At 47.7% G+C, this 20,722-nt stretch overlaps 1 protein-coding gene across 9 annotated transcripts in view; it reads left to right on the top strand.

The window, feature by feature from the left end:
• Positions 1 to 20,722, top strand: part of UBR3 (ubiquitin protein ligase E3 component n-recognin 3) — a 158,510-nt gene that overhangs the window by 40,865 nt on the left and 96,923 nt on the right. For 8 of the 9 annotated variants that reach the window (XM_076071656.1, XM_076071662.1, XM_076071655.1 and 5 more), the window contains exons 20-25: positions 4,286 to 4,382; positions 8,983 to 9,124; positions 11,673 to 11,777; positions 13,497 to 13,664; positions 15,682 to 15,708; positions 18,478 to 19,079. In XM_076071656.1, the coding sequence (XP_075927771.1) occupies positions 4,286 to 4,382; positions 8,983 to 9,124; positions 11,673 to 11,777; positions 13,497 to 13,664; positions 15,682 to 15,708; positions 18,478 to 19,079 (1,141 nt within the window). The remainder of the gene's footprint in view (positions 1 to 4,285; positions 4,383 to 8,982; positions 9,125 to 11,672; positions 11,778 to 13,496; positions 13,665 to 15,681; positions 15,709 to 18,477; positions 19,080 to 20,722) is intronic. The other variant, XM_076071661.1, reaches the window with a different exon arrangement.

Below are 20,722 nucleotides of genomic sequence, written 5' to 3'. Positions count from 1 at the left end.
CAGTAGGCCCCTCTCACCAGCACGTTTGTGCTGAACAGCAGGCCCCTCTCACCAGCACAGGTGTGCTGAACAGCAGGCCTCTCTCACCAGCACAGGTGTGCTGAACAGCAGGCCTCTCTCACCAGCACAGGTGTGCTGAACAGCAGGCCCCTCTCACCAGCACAGGTGTGCTGAACAGCAGGCCCCTCTCACCAGCACAGGTGTGCTGAACTGCAGGCCCCTCTCACCAACACGTTTGTGCTGAACAGCAGGCTCCTCTCACCAGCACGGGTGTGCTGAACAGTAGGCCCCTCTCTAATATACGACAGACCCAATACTCTCGCCATCTATATGGGTCGAAGTTATTATTTTGTATGTATGAATTGTCAGTGCAGGATTTTTATCACCTATCAGCTGTAATCTAAATTGTTGTGTGCTTATGTTAGTATTTGTCCTGAGATGCACAACTTTTTTTTTGCAATCCACCCATGGATCGCGATCCATGTATTGGGCACCGCTAGGTTCCCATTGTCCCATTGAGAAGCCAGGTGGTTAGTTTGTTGGATCTTCAATGTGTAGCAATGAGTTACTACAATGCAGTTGAAAATGCACCATACCATATAGACATGGCGGTAGTTTCTTAGTGAACTCCTTAATGGCAGCAAAGATGGAATCATTACGCCTCTACTACAATTTAGAATCCATGAGAGGCACATATTCCCAGAGTTCATTGGTGCGGGCTTACTAAACAGTTTGTAATAAATAAATATACAATAATACTTCACAGTTATTGAGAGGGCCATGATGACGCTCGCAGGTTTAGGATTGAAACGCAGGATAACAACGTTGATGCCCAAGTGCATCAATGCAGTCATTTCGAGCCCTCCGTACCACCAAGCCATCTCAATATTTGAGCCACTTCAAATAAACCAAGAACCTTGACACATTTTGGGCAATGGCTCTTATTCATAGAAGAGTTTGTGCCCTGCAGAAAGCACCACTGCCCGAAACATCTTCCATTGCAAACATTTCCCTTTTAAGGCTACGGTGTTGTTTGATTAATGTGTTGCATTTTTGGGTTAATTCTTGCTTGTGTGCCACTGGCAAACAGCAGCGGCATTGTCATCACCAAATACATTTGTCAGATAAATTGGCGATACAATAATAAAGTGAGAGTTGCGTGCCCGGGGGAGTGGCAGGGGGCTGTAAAATACGGAACAGCCGTCATAAGACATTCCGTGACTCGCTGTGAACGCCAATAGCCTTGACTCTCGTGAGTGTGCACCAACGCTGGAACGATCGAGCCCTGGAGCAGGTCACCCTCGTAGCAACGACCTCCCCCCCCCCCCTCCCCAATGATAATAATTATAATAACGTGTAGCGATTAGACCAAAAAAACAACACTCCACTTTCTTCACAATGAGAGGTGACTGAGCCGCTCTCACCCACAATCTGTATTTATCATTTGTGTCGCAGGTCCGAGTCATTTTTTGTGATTGAAATTGCAATGTCGAGACAGCCTGGAAATATACGTTGATTGCTTTCTGCAGCCACACCATGTAATTTTGTTGTTTTTAATTGTGTTGTCGATGCGAGTGTTGGGGGTGGCGTATAGGTGAAGAATGGGTGATGCAGTGATGCCCACACTGATAAAATCCCAGTTACCTGAGTTCAATACCTAACCATGGTGTACAACACAGGTAGCAAGTGGTCTTGGAAATGACGCTGTACTTTCTCTCGTTCGTAAAAATACATAGTAATGTACAGATCTTTGTCAATCTACCACTGGATAAGGGTGCTGTGTCGCTAATGGCGCTATGGTTGGCCATACTTTACCATGCTGATTTGTATGGGATTATAAAGTGCCAGGGCAGGTGGAGGTGAGGGGGGCAAATTCGGTTCCGATTTCACTTACCACTGTAGATGGCCGTATCTAGGAATCGAACTCAGGTCACGCAGTTGGTTCGTAGCGCAGTGCACTTACCATCTTTGCCACGCCCTCTCAAGTTGACTCAGCTCTGGGGAGATAAAGGCATCCAGGCATGGTGCTGGTCAAAACCACCTACCTGTGTGCCATGCTGGCATTGCGAGGTGTTCACTAAATATTCTATGTAGGCTACGCTGTGAATCTTTGTATAGATATGTGGATGCATCACATTCGGCCTGATGGTGCGAATGTACTGCGTAAGAAGCATACTATTATTGTAGGAAGCCAACAATAACCGCCTTTTGGAGAGGCTGACCCTACCCGCCATAAGAACGTGGAATTCTCACCGCCGACTAGGGGCCACCAACACAAATGCTTGTCGTGCCACTTGAGCGGGGAGACACTTGGACTATTAATTGTCTCTAAGTGACGTCACATCACGACCATCTCTGCAAATTACTGGGCTGAAAGGGTGATGATTACTAAGGCACTTTACGTTACTCGTGAATGGACAATGCAATTGGGAGCCTGAGTCTGTTTGTGAAAATTGGTTTACGAAATGCGTACTCACATTTTTTTTTGCACACCGGCGCCGCTGATTGCTGCACATTAAGGGGGCATTGTGTGAGTGGGCGAGTGTGTGAGAAAGACAGCGAGCGGGCATGCACGGTTTTTAAGGGGTGGTTGTGGGTTGGTGGTCTAGTTGGCGAGCTTACTGTGCTCCGAAGAACCCCCCCCACGTGATGGCCGTAATCATCCACGAATGCATTGGCACCGACGCCAGACCTGAAATTGCATGCAATTTTCGCTATAATTGAGGTGCACTGTGTGTGTGTGCGCGTGCGTAAGCGTGTGTATGTATAGTGGATGTGGGGAGCAGTAGTGTCGTGGTTAGCGCGCTGCGCTACGAACCCGGCGACCCGAGTTCGATTCCTGCTTACGGCCAACACCAATGACGATTATCTGAACCAGTCCTGGGCCTGCCCTAGGTCGACTGAGCCTCAAATGAGAATCTGGTGTAGTAACATAGCCACTGGAGAGACAAAGGCTGCTGGATGTGGTGCTGGCCACTCACCACCTTGTGTGCTGTGCCGGCCTTCATAAGTGCTCGCTAATAGCACTTGCCCCAAGAGTCTGTTAAGGCTACATGGGGATCTTTACTATACTGGGGAGGACGTTTTTGTCTTTAGTGTATCGGAGAGAGCGGTAGTGCAGTGGTTAGACCAGTCACTACGAACCCGGTGATTTATAAGTCCGATGACCTGAGTTCAATATCTCCCGCGGCTAACGTGCCGATTTTCTGAACCGGTCCTGGGAGACTGTCCTAGGTCGGGACGACATTGAGCAGGTGCCAGGTGCTATGTGAACATGTCGGCATTGAGGAGCAGAACCCCTTAGGTGTGGAGCGTGTGCCATTTCACATTTGTCTCTTGCGTATGTCCGTGCTGGTCTTCTGCTCTGTAATCGTTGCGTTCAAACAGTATCTGTGTCGCTCTTTTAGTCTGTCTCTAATTGTTGTCGTACGCTCCCTGTCTGTTTTTGTGTCTGTCGTAGCACATTTTCCTTTTCTCTGTCTAATACCCCTTTCAGCCTCTTTGAGACTTAGAAAACTTGCAAAGATTTGCGCTGCAAGTTGGGCAGGATAATGGCAGTGCAGCAAGTGTATTTATGAATCTATCTGTGTGGCCCTTTTGGTGTCATTCTCCTGTTGTGCGTGGGGTTTCTCCGGGTTCTCCAGTTTTCATGCACACGACAAACACTTATGAATGGTATTGACCAATCATGCCAAACCAGGAACCCTTCTGAGAAGAGTCTTGAGACTCAATTAAGCTTTCCTGGGCAAATAATTGGAATGATTATGATTACTATTCACACCGGTGACAAAATCACCCATAATGCTCCCAGTCTCACCAGATCACGGAGACTAAGTAGGGTTGATCCTGGAAAGTGCTCGGATTGGTGAATGTCACATATTTTAGGTGGGCAGATATGTGGAAGGCGAGGTTGTAAGGTAAAGAGGGTAAGTATGTGGGTATGTTGGTAATTCTATTTGTAGGTTGGTGTGTTGGTAGGTTGATAGGGAGGTAACTGGTTAAGTGTACAGGTATATGGCTAAGTAGGTAAATAGGTAAGGAACTAGATAAATGGGTATGTAGATAGGTTCATAGGTAAGTAGATATATTGGTGGATTAGTAGATAGGTAGATTGGGGCAGGTACATTTGGAGGATGTGTAGGTGTATGGATCTTTACAATGTTAGAGTGGTTAGTAGGTTGGGGCATATACACATCCATGGGTGAATATCTGAATTGATTAGGGGGATTGTGGGCAGCCTGTGCATCCGTATGACCTACTTCTCACCCCTATCGTTGTCTCTCAGCCGAGGTCTGGGACAAGGAGTTCGACGCGGTGATGGTCATCCTGCGCACCGTCTACCGGAGGGACGTCCAGTCGGCGATGGATCGATACACCGCCTTGTAAGTGCACCCACGGGAACATAACGGAGAACGCTTGAACATAACGGGCGCTGTTGTACATAGTCGTGACATGCGCTATTCTTGGAAGCTCAGCAGTCGTTACACGTGACACTGTTATACGCTGTGTGATGCAAGTGAACACTTGGTGACATTGCGGACGATGGGTTTTGGACAAATGCGTTGTGTGCTCTCGTAGTTGACGGATTGCGGCGAGATGGTCTTCTCAGCGGGGCTCATAATGGCCATGCCAGAGACGCTCAGCCAATGCCGCTAACATTCTAGGGTCAAATACCTGGGCCTACTACCAACCACTTAAACAGTTCATGAGACTTGGGTTGGCACAGCCAGGATCCTGGGTTCAAGCCCCGAGTCTGTGTTGGTCTCATTGGGCTCATAATAGCCATGTCACAGCCACCAAAATGAGTGAGGCCCGTTTAAATCCTGGCTTTCAAACCATGGGTCTGGGTATCACTAAGGAGTTAATAATGGCCATGATTCAGCCCTGTTGAGATATTGCTTTCAATTGCTTGGCCACCATCATTATTATCATCAGCCATGCTCAATCCACTGCTGGATGAAGTCCTCAATTCCTTCGTGCATCTATCACGGTCCTGCGATTGAACAGTCTGTTCAACTCCGACACACAAGCTGATCTCATGGCTCCTGCTTCCACGGTGGTTATCCTCTCACGCAAATTCCGTCCGTTGGCTCGCTCCTACCCACCCGAAACTAAATGGGCTTCTCATGTCTCGTAATTTTGATGTTCTTATCCTGGTCAATGACTACATACAAAAAAAACACAACCTCAGCATGATGTTTGCTTTATAATTAAATTTCAGCCCAGCATGGGGTGCTTATTGTGCAGAATGTAGTGATATTTCGCAGGTGGTGTAAGACAAACCCTTGAGGGATGTTAGGCATAGGCTGATTACAGGGGCGGCGCAACTGAGTGGTGCGTGTTGCTCCATCGCAGGTCAAGTACGGGTCGGTGGGAGACGCAGCTACTTTGTAACTTATCAATATAACTTTAAGGACGCTCGCCCCCTTGCAGCAGAGCCAGCTATGAGTACAGGACTCCTGGGAGGCTTACGCAGATTTTTTCAATTCAAAACTCCAAAGCCAACCAGCGTGAGCGAACCGGGCGCGTGACCACCCTAGGCGTTTTGTGACGATGGATATTATTTTATTGTTGCTCGCAATGTCAGGAAGTTTTGGTGACCCCTGGCTTTTGTTGCAATAACCTCTAGCATCATTCCACAACGTGATAACATATGGCTTCGCTGCCTGCAGAGGGTTCAGATTAAAACTGCTTCTCTCTGTGCCCAAACACCAATAGTACTATTGTGTTATAATTAGTTGAAAAAAAATGCATGAACGTAATTATTAGGCGGGTAATGGTATCACGCAAGCTGCTGTAATACTATTTCCTGAATGTTGAAATCTAATTTCCTCCTGTTTTATTGCCCCAAATTTTTCAATGACAACACAGTTGTGCATCTTTTGCAAATAACATGCATAGTTTTGCAAACAAAACCACAATTAGCACAAAATATGCCACTGTGTAAATATTAATATAAAATTAAACCATTAGTGTGCGTGTTACGGAACGAATGAAATAATTAAGGATAATAATTATGAGTTTCATTTTCACGTCTGTGCACCAGGCTGGTATGTTTGTATTTGTGAGTGAGCATCCGTGCAAGCATTTGTGAATTTTGTGAATGTTTTCATGTGCGAATGTGCAAGATAGTGCATTTGCGGGCACGTGTGTAACTGAGAAGCAGTACTCTTTGGTTCTATTCGGTAAAGTCACGTAAAAAAAACAACAGCGCTGTCCTCTAGACAGTCTGGTACCTTCACCTGATGAAGGCCACTTGTGTTGTGGCCGAAACGTCGTGAATATTTTTTTTTTTACTTTTTTTGCGTGACTTTACAGAATAGAACCAAAGAGTATGGATCCTTGCAGTCACGAAAGCTTCAAATCTAGAATTGAGCAGCAGTAGTTTAGGGTTCATAATGCTAATGCCAGATACTTGAGTTTAAGCCACGTTATTATTTTTATTTTTTGATTTAAAGCTTTCGTAACTGCAGTAATTCATATTCTTAGCTCTTTCGGTAAAGTCACGTTGAAGGGAAACAATAAAATATATAAAACATTAAAAATTCTCACGACGTTTCGACCATAACACAAACGGTCGTAATCAGGTGTGTCGATTTGCATTAATTAATTAATTTTTAGGCGGTGCGTTTATTTATTTATTAAAAAAACGTCAGCGCCACGCGCAGCGATTTGGCAGTTTATTTAGAAGGACTAGTCCATCTATGTTCTGAAAAGGGGAGGGGGCAGACGAAAAATTAATGTATGCTGTCTGAAAGCCACTGTAAGCGTGAACAATCAATTAAGACAGCATACATTAATTTTTCGTCTCCCCCCTCCTCTTTTCAGAACATAGATGGACTAGTCCTTCTAAATAAACTGCCAAATCGCTGCGCGTGGTGCTGACGTTTTTTATAAATAAGTAAACCGTTTAAAAATAAATAAATTAATGCAAACCGACACACCTGATGACGACCTTTGTGTTATGGTGGAAGCGTCGTGAGAATTTTTATTGTTTTATATATTTTATTATTTTATTGTTTCCCTTCAACGTGACTTTACCGAAAGAGCTAAGAATATTATTTTTATTGTTTACCCAGGAGAGTCCAGCCAAAGTTGTGCCGCAAGGGAAATGTAAAATCGCTTTTGAGTATTTTTTCTAAATTGTAACATTTGGACCATGATACCGGCGTATAGTGGCCAACTCTTGCGAACAATGTCACTGGATTTTTTACATCACCTCTGAAGGAGACGGCGCTTAGTGTTTTTACGGTGAACACAATCGCAGTGTTTATTGGGGAGGCTGCTTGATTCGAACCGTGTACCTCTGCAACAAGCGATGAACGTGCTACCACTGGGGTCTGTGTCACTCTTGGGGCCTCAGTGTCACTGTATGGGGCCCCTTCAGTGGCAAGTTACTGAGCATGCTAAAATGAGAAACTCAGTTTTGCAAGGTCTAAAATGTTCCCCTCGAGTATCGTTTAACTTTTTTTTACATAGCTGTATTCAAGCCAATAATTTAACAAAATGCTGTAGAAATTATTAGGTGCACAGTTTTCATAGTAAACCACAGACAAGAGAAAAGGCAACAATTGCCCAAGCTCTGTGGTTCTATAATTGAATGTTTGATCAACGATTAGTATAACTAAGACGATTGCAGTGTTGAGGATAAATGTCGTTTCGAAGTGATAGATCTCATGTGGCAATGGGCTGTATGATATGTAGTCATGGGCCCTGTCCTGTGGGCCATAGGTCCATCCCAAGGTATTAAGGTCAGCATTGCACACACGAGATTTGGTATGTCCAGCACCAAAGACAAAGATCCCCCATATAACCTTAACAGACTATTGTGGCAAGTGCTGTTAGTGAGCACCTATGAAAGCCGGCACCACGCCTAGCCACCATCGTCTCTCTAGTGGAAATGCTTTACACACCTCACGAGGTGCTCATTTCAGGCTGAGTCAAGCTAGGGGACCCACAGGACCGGTTCAGATAATCGTCACTGGTGTTGGCCTTGAGTGGGAATCGAATTTGGGTTGCCGGGTTTGTAGTTAAGCGCACTAAACACGACACTACTACTCCCTCCCCGACACACGCGCGCACACACCTGCCTTGGCTGCCGCTGCCTTCGTCTCAACAACTTTGCGGATGTGTCAGAGTGGTTTAGGTTTTAAATTTACTTTCCTTTTGTTTTTCACAGATCGGTTTACATTTTTATCACTTTCAGTTAGGATTTTTCAGTTTCAATTTGCGATTCAATTCTTCACGACCGTCGCGTTTTCACAATTTATTAACTCTTGTTTGTTTGCCTCCACATCGCGCCTCCAAATCTGATTACCGCTGATCACATTTAACGACGCCGAGTGTCCGGTGAGCAAAATCGGGGAGAACAAATGTGTCCCATCACTGCCTCCATAACTTATGATACCAACTGTACTTCCGTATTTATCCAGAAAAGTTTCGCCGAGTCTCGGGACTTTTTTCAGGAGGCCCCAATTGCGGGTTTTTTTGGGCGATTCTTTTTCTCTTGTATTTCTGTCTTGTGTGGCTGGGAACTGGTGCATGCCTGAAGAAAACACACATGTGAGGGGAGAATGCTCGATCGGCACACGCATCACGCCTACTCACTGTATCTCCCCGTACAGCACTGTGGAGGGAAACAAAGGCTGGCTGCTGTCCCTGGTGCTGGCTGTGTCACTCACTCATGTGCCGTTCTGAGCCGAATAGGCACTCACTAACAGCGCTTGTCTTCAATTGTCTGTGTAGGCTTCACGGGGAATCTTGTTTAATTTTTTTATCGATTTGGATTACACATGGAAGATTGGACGGCATGCCAGTCACCTTGAGCTGCACAAGAACAACTGCCACTGGGGGGGGTTCCCTTTCAAATGTTTGAGATGATATATGATGGAAATCACTTATCTCGTGGAAAGCCCTGTCACCTCCCTTGCGTAAAGGGCGCCATTTAAAAAACAAACGATTATTGTTATTATTTGTGTACAGCCTCAAGCAAACGGGACGCTTCGAGGGCAGCCCTTGGCCCCCCTACAGAGAGAGGCCCCCCCTGCACCCCCAGTACCGTGGCCTCATGCGGCTTCTGCACTGCAAGACTATGCACATCGTCATCTTCACCCTGCTCTACAAGGTGGGCAATAGCGCCACGTGGTTGTTTTGTGCGATGTTTTTAACCCTTTCCTGTTCCGAGATGACTGCAACGTTGCAGGGTGGGTGTTCCGTTCACCGCTGAATCTCGGAACGCGCGAGCGGTTTAGTGTTAATTTTATTTGGAGAGGTGGAGTGCCGTTTTTAAACACATTGTACTCACTGCAGAGAACTGTAGCGTCACGACCGCACTCTATGATAGCTGGTGCCAAACTGTGCCACGCGCCCTCCCGCATGGCCTTGTGGGAGCCTCGGTACTGATAAAGGAAAACTGATGACGCACACCTACGTGCTTACATGTAGTCTTCCTTGAGGGTTTGTGAGATAATGGCGGAGCCAGGATTTTCAGGTAGGGGGGGAAACCCCTCCAGCAATGAAAAATGATAGGAGCTGTTAGTAAGTAAGGACTTGTTCCTTGCTTTTTATTCGACGCGTGTGCGGCGATGGCGCAGCCATCGATCGAGGGTTGAATTCGAACCGCGTTGTGTGGTCGGCATCGCGCTCACTGAAGGTGTTGATGCCTTCAGGGAAGTCGTGTACTGTATACGCAACTGCGCACAATTCTTAGTCACTTATAACTGCTTTGCCGTTGCTTATTGCCATTTATGGACTCAGACTATTGTCCTATCATCTCATAGACACCCTGGCACATAATGATATGCTACACAGTGGCAGTGTGGGTTGCAAAATGGCGATTTATTACTAATAAACCCCAATGATCCGATCGAAATTAGGTATTTCGATCGGATCATTGGGGGGCACGTGCCACCCCACCCCCCCCCCCCGCAGTGGATATATCCCGGTTTTCTTATACCTCAGAGGTTGCAACCCTTCTTAAACTTGGAGACATTTCATAACTCTCGGTCGTTACAAGTCCCTTATTACAAAACGGGGCAGTATTCAGAAGCACTCGTAGTGTTTTAATCTCCGTCGAATGGTATCGCTCGTCGCAGGCCTTTCCCAGGCGAATGTAGAACAACGGCTACTTGCTAATTCTTCGATGATTTGTCCTTCATTTCTTTTGTTTGCTGGCAAAAGTAGCCCTTTTGCGGTAATCCGACGCTCGGGATGCGCTGGGTGTTTGGGTGCGGGGGCGAGGCGGTGGGAGTGTGGGCGAGCGGGGTTTAGAGTGATTTCACACGTCCGATTTAATTGGCACCGGGCGGTGATTGAGTCTCCCTCGGCGTGGAAAATGCCGTCCCCCTTAATGGCACAGCGAGCGCGTTGGCCCATGCGTGTACACGTGAGCGCGTGTTCGCGTGAGTGAGTTTGCGTGTGTGATTATGCCTACACGCTGAGCGTGTGATTGCGAGTGTGCTTGCATACATGCGAGTGCTTGAGAGTGTGTGTGTGACAGTGTGCATACACGTGGGGGGCTGTAGTGTAGCGGTTAGCACGCTGAGCTACGACCCTGGCGACCCGAGTTCGATTCCCGCTTACGGCCAATATCAGTGTCGATTATCTGAACCGATTCTGGACTGAGCCTCAAATGAGTACCTGGTGCGGTGGGTAAAAACATCGCCACTAGGGAGGCAAAGGCGGCCGGGAGTGGTGGTGGCCACCCACCCCCTCGTGTGCCGTCCTGGCCTTCATAGGTGCTCGCTAACAGCGCTTGCTCCTATTGTCTGTTCAGGCTATACGGGGGATCTTTGTCTTTTTTTGTGTACATGATTATGTAAGCGTGCGAGTCGAGTGGGAGTGTCTCAGTGTGAGATTGCGCGTGCGTGCACGCGTGAGTGAGTGCATGGGGAACGGCGGAGAAGTGACTATAGCATTGCCTTACAAAACCGGCGATCTCTGTACGATTGCCAGCCACGGCTATCGTCAGTGACAGCTATCTGCACCAGTCCTTATCCTCTCTCCTAGGTCAACTCAACCTTAAATAAATAACTGTTTTGATGTATATTCATCAGCACTGAGAAAAAAAAGATGACCAGGTGTGGTGCTGGCCACACTGCCACGTCATGTGCTGTGCCAGCTTTAATAAGCACTTGATCGGAAATTACTCATTTGGAATATACGGCAATCATTGCTTCCTGCTGCCAAAACATATCAGGACCCTCCTGCACAAGAGTCATGAGGCCCAGTGATGCTTTACTGGGTTAACAAGAAACAATAAGGACAGCACTTAACCCAATAGTCTATATGCCTACACCGGGGCATCTTAGTCTTTGCTTGTGCGTATACGCGTTTGCTTGTGCTGTGTATGTATGTATGTTGAAATTATTTTGCGCCATATGATAGCCAGCCGTGCTAATCGAAGGTGCGGGAGAAGGACAACAAACACAAAAAGCAGTTTTAAAGAAATGAGTTTTCAATATAGATTTTAAAATGCATAGCTCCAGTGGCTTCATAATATCTAAAGGAAGAGCGTTCCAGGTGGCCACAAAAGTGCATTTTCAAGCGTGCGATGCGGTGTCCGTCTTTGTTCGATGGCCATCCAAAAGTCGCTGCGCGGATGACTGGAGTTCGCGTGATGGTTTATCCTCCTTGACGAGATCAGCAAGGTGTATTGTGTGTTGACATGACAGGTGGTGATGGACCATCAGAACATGTCGGAGCACGTGCTCTGCATGGTCCTGTATCTCATCGAGCTGGGGCTGGACCAAGCGCCAGCTGAGGAACCAGACCCCCCGGTACCAGCCCAGTGACTCTACACAGTCCATAGGACAATCCTTATCAAACCTAGCGTTTTAGACCACGTGCATACTACACATTATCAAGCCTACCCCTATAGCACATATGCTGCATATGTTATCAAGCCTAGCCTAATAGCCCATATACTTCTTACACATGTTATCGAGGCTATAGTTATAACCCATTTATTATGCTTATTAATAAGCATAGCCTTATAGCCCATATACTTTACGTGTTATCAAGCCTAGGTCTAGCCCATGCACTATACATACTAATAAATAGCCTATAATACATATGTTATCAAGACTAGTTATAGACCCAATTTGCATTGGCCAGCATGGTGAAGTATGCTCATCCAGCTGTGGATTGTAAAATCGTACATTATGTAATTTTGTGTCCTGTAAATATAAACCTTCCCTTGTTTCCCTGGTGAAAAAATACAGACTGATCAACTATATGGACATTCACAACTAGAGAATTCCCATCGATTCATTCATCCATTCATTGGCACTCCAATCAAAGCATTCTTTCGAGCAGCAGTGCTTGTGTTTTTCTGTGGACGGATGTTGTAGAAGTGCCTTCAGGCTGAGACGGGTGGCGTTTCAGCGGAGGTTATTGAGTGGAGCCCTTGAGCCGACCTTCGGAAACTTTTAAACGCCTACAGCGAAAAATCACCGACACTTGTGCTGATGGTGGGGCTGGGGGGGATTGTTGAGCTGATCGAAGGAGCACTCTCAGCTACCCCAGAGGGCATGTTGTTGGGTAGCACAGTGTGAGGTATGCTTAGTCTCAGAATCCTAAACATGGAAAGAGGTGAGGAATTTGGAATTTTTACATGTGTGTGTTTATGTGCGCAGCTGTTAGTGCGTTGCGCTATGAACCTGGTGTCCTGGCCACACCAGTGACGATTATCTGAACCGATTCTGGGCTTCCGCTAAATAGAGTCGGCCTCATATGAGTACCTGGTTTAGTGTTAAACATCACCACTTGGGAGACAAAGGCGGCCGGGCATGTGTTGCTGGCCACCTACCCCTTTCGTGTGCCTTGCTGACCTTCACAAGTGCTACTCGCTCACAGAACTTGCCCCAACAATCATTTAAAGGCAATAAGGGGATGATCTTTGTGTATGGAGAGCGGTAGTTGTAGCGTTTAGTGCTCTGCTACAAAGCTGGCAGCGTGATTATGTTTGATTGCCAGCCGGTCCTAGGCATCCCCCCAAGGTCGGATTGGTCTTAAAACTGCAGCGCTGCATCATTTAGCTTAATTGTTAAATACAAAGGTGCAGAGCTAAAATTATTTGCTCACACGACTGCTGACAGAAGGGCCTCGGGAGCTCTAGAGAGCCCCTCTATAAAGGGTATTTTTGCCTACTCTTGCACGCTGGCTGCACGTGTTTTTACCCACTACACGTGACCTGCCAATCGACTGTGGTGAATTCTGTTTATACCTCCGGGTGGGTTTAAGAAACTTGCACCATTTTTTCAACTGCCGTGCCGGGAACTTAAATTGAACCAGCTGGATTGCAAGTCCGGTGACCTAAACGTCACAACACGGCAGCATCCCTCTATTATACATATGTATATTTAACTTCATTTGCACTATACTTAGCCAACCGTGCTAATTTGACCTATTCGGGTAATAACCGGCATGTAGTTTATGCAGGTGAAATGGCACACAATTGTTTTTTTGGGCTGTCTTGCGGTAACGCGAACATGCAGGACGACGGGAGCGACGAGCGCAGCTTCGACAGCTGGTTCCCCTCCTCCAACCTCGTGTCCAACATGCGCCACGTCATCAGCTACGTGCGTGTCAAGGTCCCCGAGACGGCCCCCGAGGTGGCCAAGGAGGTGCCCGCTGGACCAAGCGGCGTCGCCAACGCCGAACAGGTTGACGGTGCTTTCGTTTTCCTCAGGCTTCCTGTCTTGCTCCGTGCGGCCGATGGGTGACAAGGGCACGGCTCATCTCCTTTATTACATGTCCAGTCGGCCACATGGCCTTTTGGGAAGTGCACAATTTTAGCTGCATTGGAATTGTCATTTGATTTCTCACAAGAATTAGCCAATTAGGTGAAACTAAACTGAACTTTAAAGTCCGAAGTAAAATTTAATGTGAAAAGCAGGATTAGTCAAAACTCAAACGTCAGCCTTGGTGAACTACAAATGAGTGCATGCGTGAATGCGTGTTAGGTTTGCAGTTGGTAGTAGCACTGTGTTTCAAGCCTGCCGACCCGAGTTTAATTTTTGGCTTTGGCTAACATGGGTGGCAAGTGGTAGCAGACTCTGTTTTGGGCCTCTTGTCGGTCAACTCAGTCTTAAATGAGTACTTGATGTGCTGTGTAATCATCAGCACTGGGAAGGAAAAGACGGTCAGGTGTGGTGCTGGCCACACCACCTCCTAGTGTGTGTGCTGTCTAGATCTCACAAGTTGCATGTAAACAGTAGTTCCCCTAATAGTCTCTTGGGATCATTGTGTTAGTATTTATTTGGCGAGTGGAAGCGTAAAGGTTCATATGCTTGTGCTACGATCCGTAGATAGCATCAGCAGCACTTCATATCCGAATCTGCACTCATCGTCTCGGAGCAACTTGGCCTAGCCATCGAAGACGATCACTGCATCGTGTGCTTTCAAATGCGCCTCTGCGGCCGTCTGGAACGTTCTTCCGATATTAGAAAGCCACTGGGAGCTATGCACTTTTAAATCATCAAGACGGAAAACTTAATTTCTTTAAAACTACATTGTTTGGTTTGTTGTCCTTCTACCCGCACCTCCAATTAGCACGGTTGGCTACATACTGTGCGAAAGAAGTTCAACATACACACTGATTCTGCTGGGGCTGATCAAATATTCAATTTAAATTTGTATTTATGAATCGGCTGAATGGAAGCCCACAGCACTAAATGCTCTTGAGGATTTGGGCACACATCCAGGAACGAGTCGTGCAATGAAATGAAGGAGAGAGGACGAGGGGACTGCGTGCTGGAGAGGAAGATGAGACTGTTTCCATCGAGTAACGAGAGCAGGAAATGCTGACCACTTGGTTGTTTCCTGGCAGGTGTTTAGAATGAGGTGGGTCAAGGACCTTGAGTAGTTCCTGTTCCCTGCCTCTGAAACTCAGGCAATTTTAGGAGTGCTTGCACTACTGAATCTTTTAAAACAAATTAAAAGCCCATTTATTTGACATGGCAAATTTTTGAGCTGGATTGATTTAGCAATTGGGGTTAATTATTTACTTTCGGGAAAGTAACCCTCATATACTAAGCATAAAGTGTGCTCGATAAAAAGAGCTAATTATATTGTAATTGCGTAAGAGGGCATTGGATGGGTTGGCACTTCGTCAATAAGTTGAAGAGATTACGACGAGTGTGAGTCAGTTATATTATTCAGGGGCAGCAGAGGAGTAGGAGCTACCTCCCACTGAGAACACGTTGGATGGGGGGTATCAGCAGAGGGCATCTGGATGCAGAGACTGATTCATTGCCTGGCCATGGGACTGGAGAATGTATTCGGGGGTGCCCATGGTTTATTTAAATAGTTTTGCTTTCTGTCATATTTTGGTGACCCGGGTAATCCCAGCGAACGAGATTATCTTTGTCACCCGAGTTCTCACCTGGTTAAGCAATTCAATCTTCACTTGACTATATTGATGGGCATGACCCAGTATCTCATTTACTACGATTACGACCATTGTGCTTGAACGGCAAAGGGTCGTAGCGACCTTCACCCCAGCCGATCAGTTGCGACAATCCATGCCTCCGGAGCAGAGAGGCTGCCTCTATCCAGCTCTATTGAACAGAGAAACACGTGAGCTTCACCCTTGCCACTCATTAGGTGTTGCTGTCTTCATTAATTTCATACCAAGGCACCACGCGGTTTAATTCTCCAAACGTTTCCATTTCTTGTCAGACTCAACGCAGGACACTTCAAAGGGAGGTAAATGACCGAAAGAGTTGTATGTGTGGTAATGATTTGTCTTAATACCTAGCTTTATGTATTTTGTGTGTGTGTTCCATTATAGAGAATTAACCACGTGAACGTCGCCGCACTTAACTATAGAGGATGAACCTCATTCCATGTTTTTTTGTCTGGACGTTGCAGTGATGGTGCATGCTGTGATTTGGACAAAGATATCAATTCAAATTGATATCTTTGTTCACATGAGGGATGCTGCTGCGGTGTATTGGTCAGCATACTACCAGACTTGCAATCCAGGGGATCGCCGGTTCGATTCTTTGGTGCGGCAGTTGAAGCAGTGGGGCAGGTTTTCTGTATTCCATGGCCTTTGTCTGCCCAGTGGTTCACATATGAAGGCGCCACAGCGAATCGAATCAGCAGGTTGTGCAAGTTGGGGGAAAAGTGTGGGTACTCCCACCTCAGGCAGACACACATTTGTCTGCACAAGTACAACCATTTGCACAAACACGCAGACTCCACTCAAACAAGAGACAAAGATCCCCTGTATAGCATTAACAGACTGTTGGGGTGCAAGTGCTGTTATCGAGTACCTCAAATACACACTTTTCACATACACACGCACACACGAAGTGTATTACAAGAAAGGCTTGATTATGGAAAGTTTGCCCATAATTGCCAGGCCCGCTGATCCTTGTCCAACTGCGTTCTCCTTCACAAACTGCGGCCACTCGCACACGCTCACAGCTCCCCCTGGTCCCCGTCGCTTACCAAGCTCCCTTCCCCCATCGCCTGTTCCTCTCCACCATCTATCGCTGCCTTCACCTACCTGGGACAGAGCCAAAGATCTCCCAATTTAGCCTCGATATACTGCCTGGACTGGTCATAATAGCGAGCACCTATTAAGCCCTGCGCAACCGGTACGTATTGCCGTGTGGACGCGGAGTGCTGCAAAATCCATTGTGGTCACAGCACTTCTCCGCCGCCATGTGCATGCTCCTCCTGGCCTTCGCCAACTCGCGCCGATCGGCGTGGTGAAGTACGGTGAAAAAAACCCATCCAGTAGTGGATTGACATAAGGGCTGTGCATGCACTTGATATTTTAGTTAAAGTTTATATTTTTTATTTGATTGATTGATTGATTCATGAACTTTCCTTAGAACCAGGTGAGAGAGCCCCATGTTGCCAGGGTGACCTCGGTTAAAGGGGAAATGCGGTATGCATGTAAAAGCTTCAACACGAAATTACGAAAGGTCATAAAAATCTTCTAAACTAAATTTTGCTGAGACGGTACAGTACAGACAATCGGCCTAGGTCAGGTGCATTGTGCTTCCCTTTAACTATATAGCATTTGGACACAAACACTTGGAACCAATCTTTACATTCACTTTAGTATGGTATTTTGAATGACGTCTCAGCTTACGAGACTTGGCAAAGTGTTGGTGGTACATGTCTCGCAAACGAAAAAGCTACCGATGTAATTTGCCTCTCAAAAAGTCCGGGAGAGGACAGCAGAGTGAGTGTGAGGTCGCCGTGTGAATGCATGTCACACAGCACAAAAGCATCAGAGAGAGGAAGCTGTAATGGAATTGCCTGAACATTTCTGTTGCTCTTTAGAAGTCTCCTGTTTTATTTCTTTTAGTTTAATTAATCGACCCCCACTGTTTGAGAATCCACAACTCACTTAGTTTTTAATTAAAGTTGGCCGGCAAATGATTCGTTGCCAGTTAACATTTTCACGAGCGGTCAGGCCTAACCACCTGTACTTTAATGAATAATTATAAATGTGTGTGTGTCTGTGTGTAGGGAGCAGTGGCGCAGTGGTTAGAACACTGCGCTACAAACCCAGCGACCTGAGTTTGATTCCCTGCTCAAGACCAATAACAGTGGTGTCTATATGAACTGGTCCAAGGCCTCCTCTAGGTCGACTCAGCCTCAAATTAGTACCTGGTGCGATGTGTAAAAATTGACACTGGTGAGACAGGCATCCGGTCATGGTGCTGGCCACCCTCCCCCTCATGTGCTGTGCCGGCCTTCATAGGTGCTCGCTAACAGCACTTGCCCCTATAGTCTGTTAAAGCTATACAGGGGATTTTTTGTGTGTGTGTACGTATGGTGTCGAGGGAGCATTAGCGCTAGGGTTCACACGCTGCGTAAAGATTCAAGAAACCTGGATTTTCTTGCTGCCCATCAACTTCTATCAGTTGACAGCATCATCTAAACCTGCCCTGGGCTCTCCTTAAGGTTGACTTGGCCTTAAATGGTTTCCTGTGGCCTTGTGGCTGCTTTAATTTCACCGGGGGGGGCCAGTCCTTGGCAGGGAGGACCCCAATGAGATGGCACCGGAGGGTGGATATTGCTACGTACTGTCACACACATGACTTGACTCATGTTTTGTGTTAATGTCAACACTAGGGATGCAAAGGCAGCACTGGCCGCATCACCCCACCCCGTGTGGTATGCCGGCCTTGGTTGGTGGTCATTGACAGCTCTCGCCTCTATGCCATTAAGACTTAATTGGAGATATTTGTGTATGCGTTAAAGCCCAACGTTATTGGTTAAACCATGCAGACCACCATACTGTTTATTGAGGCCGGAATATTTATTCCTCACACCACCACTGCCACCGCCACCTGTCCAGGCGCCACTTCTTGTCGGCTCAACCTACACGAAGCCCAAGTCACATTGTGTCCACCTGCCTGTCAGTCTCTTTATCTACCGATCCGTCCGTTCGATCCGTCCGTTCAGTCTGTCCATTCGGCATTCCCCGCGCCCCCTCGCGGAACGCAGAACTCACGCACGCCGCAGGTGTTCAGCCTCGTCGCCGAGCGCCGCCGCAAGTTCCAGGAGATCATCAACCACAACGCCGCCGCTGCCGCCGCCGCCTCCCCTCCCGGCGGAGCTCGGCCCAAGACCACGCACGGGCGCTGGGCCCCGCAGCAGCAGGCCCAGCTCATCACGGCCATCCTGGAGATCCGCGAGAGCATGCTGTCCCTGCTCGTCAAGCTCCACCACAAGCTCTCTGGGCGGCAGAACTCCTTCGCTCCGGCCTGGTGCCGCCCCCTGCAGCCTGACGGGGAGGTGGGCGACAGCGTCAACGAAGACCCTGCCACTACTGCTGCCGCCACCGCTGCCACCAGCGCTGTTGGTGGTGGTGTTAGCGGCGAGGATGACGAGGAGAGGGTGAGGAGGAGGCATCAGCCGCAGCCGCCACCACCGGGCCCGGTTCACGGAGACGGGTTGGCGGCTCTTGAGAGGATTCTGGCAAAAGCGGCAAAGATGAGCGCCAGCAACCGGCGCTGCGTGGAGGAGATCTGCCGGCGTGTGACGCCGCCCGTTCCACCTAAGAAGAGCGGCCATTCGGAGAAGACGACACTCGATAAAGAGGAGAGGTACGCAGAGTATTGGCCACCGTCAACGCACCGCCACCATCACTTCACTGCCATTGTCACCTCACTGCTACCGTCACCGCACTGCCACCATCACCGCACTGCCACCGTCACTGCACTGCGACCGTCACCGCACTGCCATTGTCACCACTACCACTGTCACCACACTGCCACTATCACCATGCTGCCATTGTCACCGCACTGCCACCGTCACCGCACTGCCACCATCATCACACCAACATCACCACACTGCCACCATCAAGGCACTGCCATTGTCACCGCACTGCCACCGTCACCACACTACCCCCGTTATCGCACTGTCACCGACACTGCACTGCCATCACCAGTTTGTCCATAGAATATCCACTTCTTAACACAAAGTGGGCTTAAATTATGAATCCCATGTAGATGTTGATGATGATTGGCTGGGTTCACTTCGAACAAGGATTTTGAACTCACTACCTTCCATTAGAAAGGCGTTAGAGAAATATCCTTGAGCAATTGGAATTTAAAATGTTTTGAGGGTAACAGAACGCAAGCTGAGGAGCTGAGTCACCACTGGTGATGGTGTTTGGAGGAATAGCAACGTTTTACTGGGCAACGTAAAGCTTTGATATGCAGTCAAGCCGGGGACCCATAAATGGACCACGCTAACGGACAGGTCGAGAAATTCCTGCTCGACGCTCTGTCCAGCCATACATCTATCTGAACCAATTTATCCTTTCACTCCTCTCCTCCCCATTTCCTCCCGCCTCTCCTCCTCCCTCGCTGAGTTGCCCCGAAGGCTTTGAAGAGTGCTGCGACCTCCTGTCGTGAGAGTCGACATCGGCATTAACCCTTTCAACCGCTGACTTATTTTATGTTCCTGTTGTCACCTCCTGAACGTCGTTGTAGACGGTTTTTATTCCCTCGCTCTCTCGCCCCCTCAGCGGTGTGCGATTGTGCGTTTGTGAGTGTGCGTGAGGAGCAGTCGCGCAGCGCTTAGCAGCGCTGCGCAAAGAACCTGGCGACCCACGTTCGATTTTCACCCCGCCATAGCTCACATCATCGAATGAAATCCATTATCTGAACCGGTCCTGGATCTCCACTAGGTCGACTCAGTCTTACATGAGTGCCTGGCATGGCTTGTAAAATATCAGCACGGGGAACACAAAGGTGGCCAGGCATGATCCACGGTGCACCACCGCTTTGTGCGTCCTGCCTGCCTTAATAGTTGCTTGCTCACAGCGCTTGCCTCAACAATCCATGTAGGCTATACGGGGTGTCTTTGTCTCGGTGCAGGCAAGCATGGGGTGGCCGCTCATCTCCATTGACACCTGATCCAGTGGTGTGGAAGTTCCACATTACTATGTCAGTGGCCAGTATACTCAAGAGGGCAACCACCGGTTAACTTTCTCCAAAGTGGCACTCATGTATTAGATCCCAGAGGTGAACACGTGATGGATGGACCGGTGGCACAAGTTAAACTAATCTTGCCACACACACACACACATCTTCTAGATTGAGACGCACCTCCAACTTTTGCTTTGTAATACAGGGCGGGGGGGGGGGGCAAAAATTGCATCTTATAACCTAGAGACTACGGTAATTACTTTTGCACATACCACGATCGACATTTAATTGAGGGGAAAATTCCATTCCTGTTG

Source organism: Petromyzon marinus, chromosome 34 (genome assembly GCF_048934315.1).
Source record: "Petromyzon marinus isolate PM22_M1 ecotype Great Lakes invasive population chromosome 34, UKy_Petmar_22M1.pri1.0, whole genome shotgun sequence".
NCBI classification, from domain to species: Eukaryota; Metazoa; Chordata; class Hyperoartia; order Petromyzontiformes; family Petromyzontidae; genus Petromyzon; species Petromyzon marinus.
This window is presented reverse-complemented; position numbering and strand designations above follow the sequence as displayed.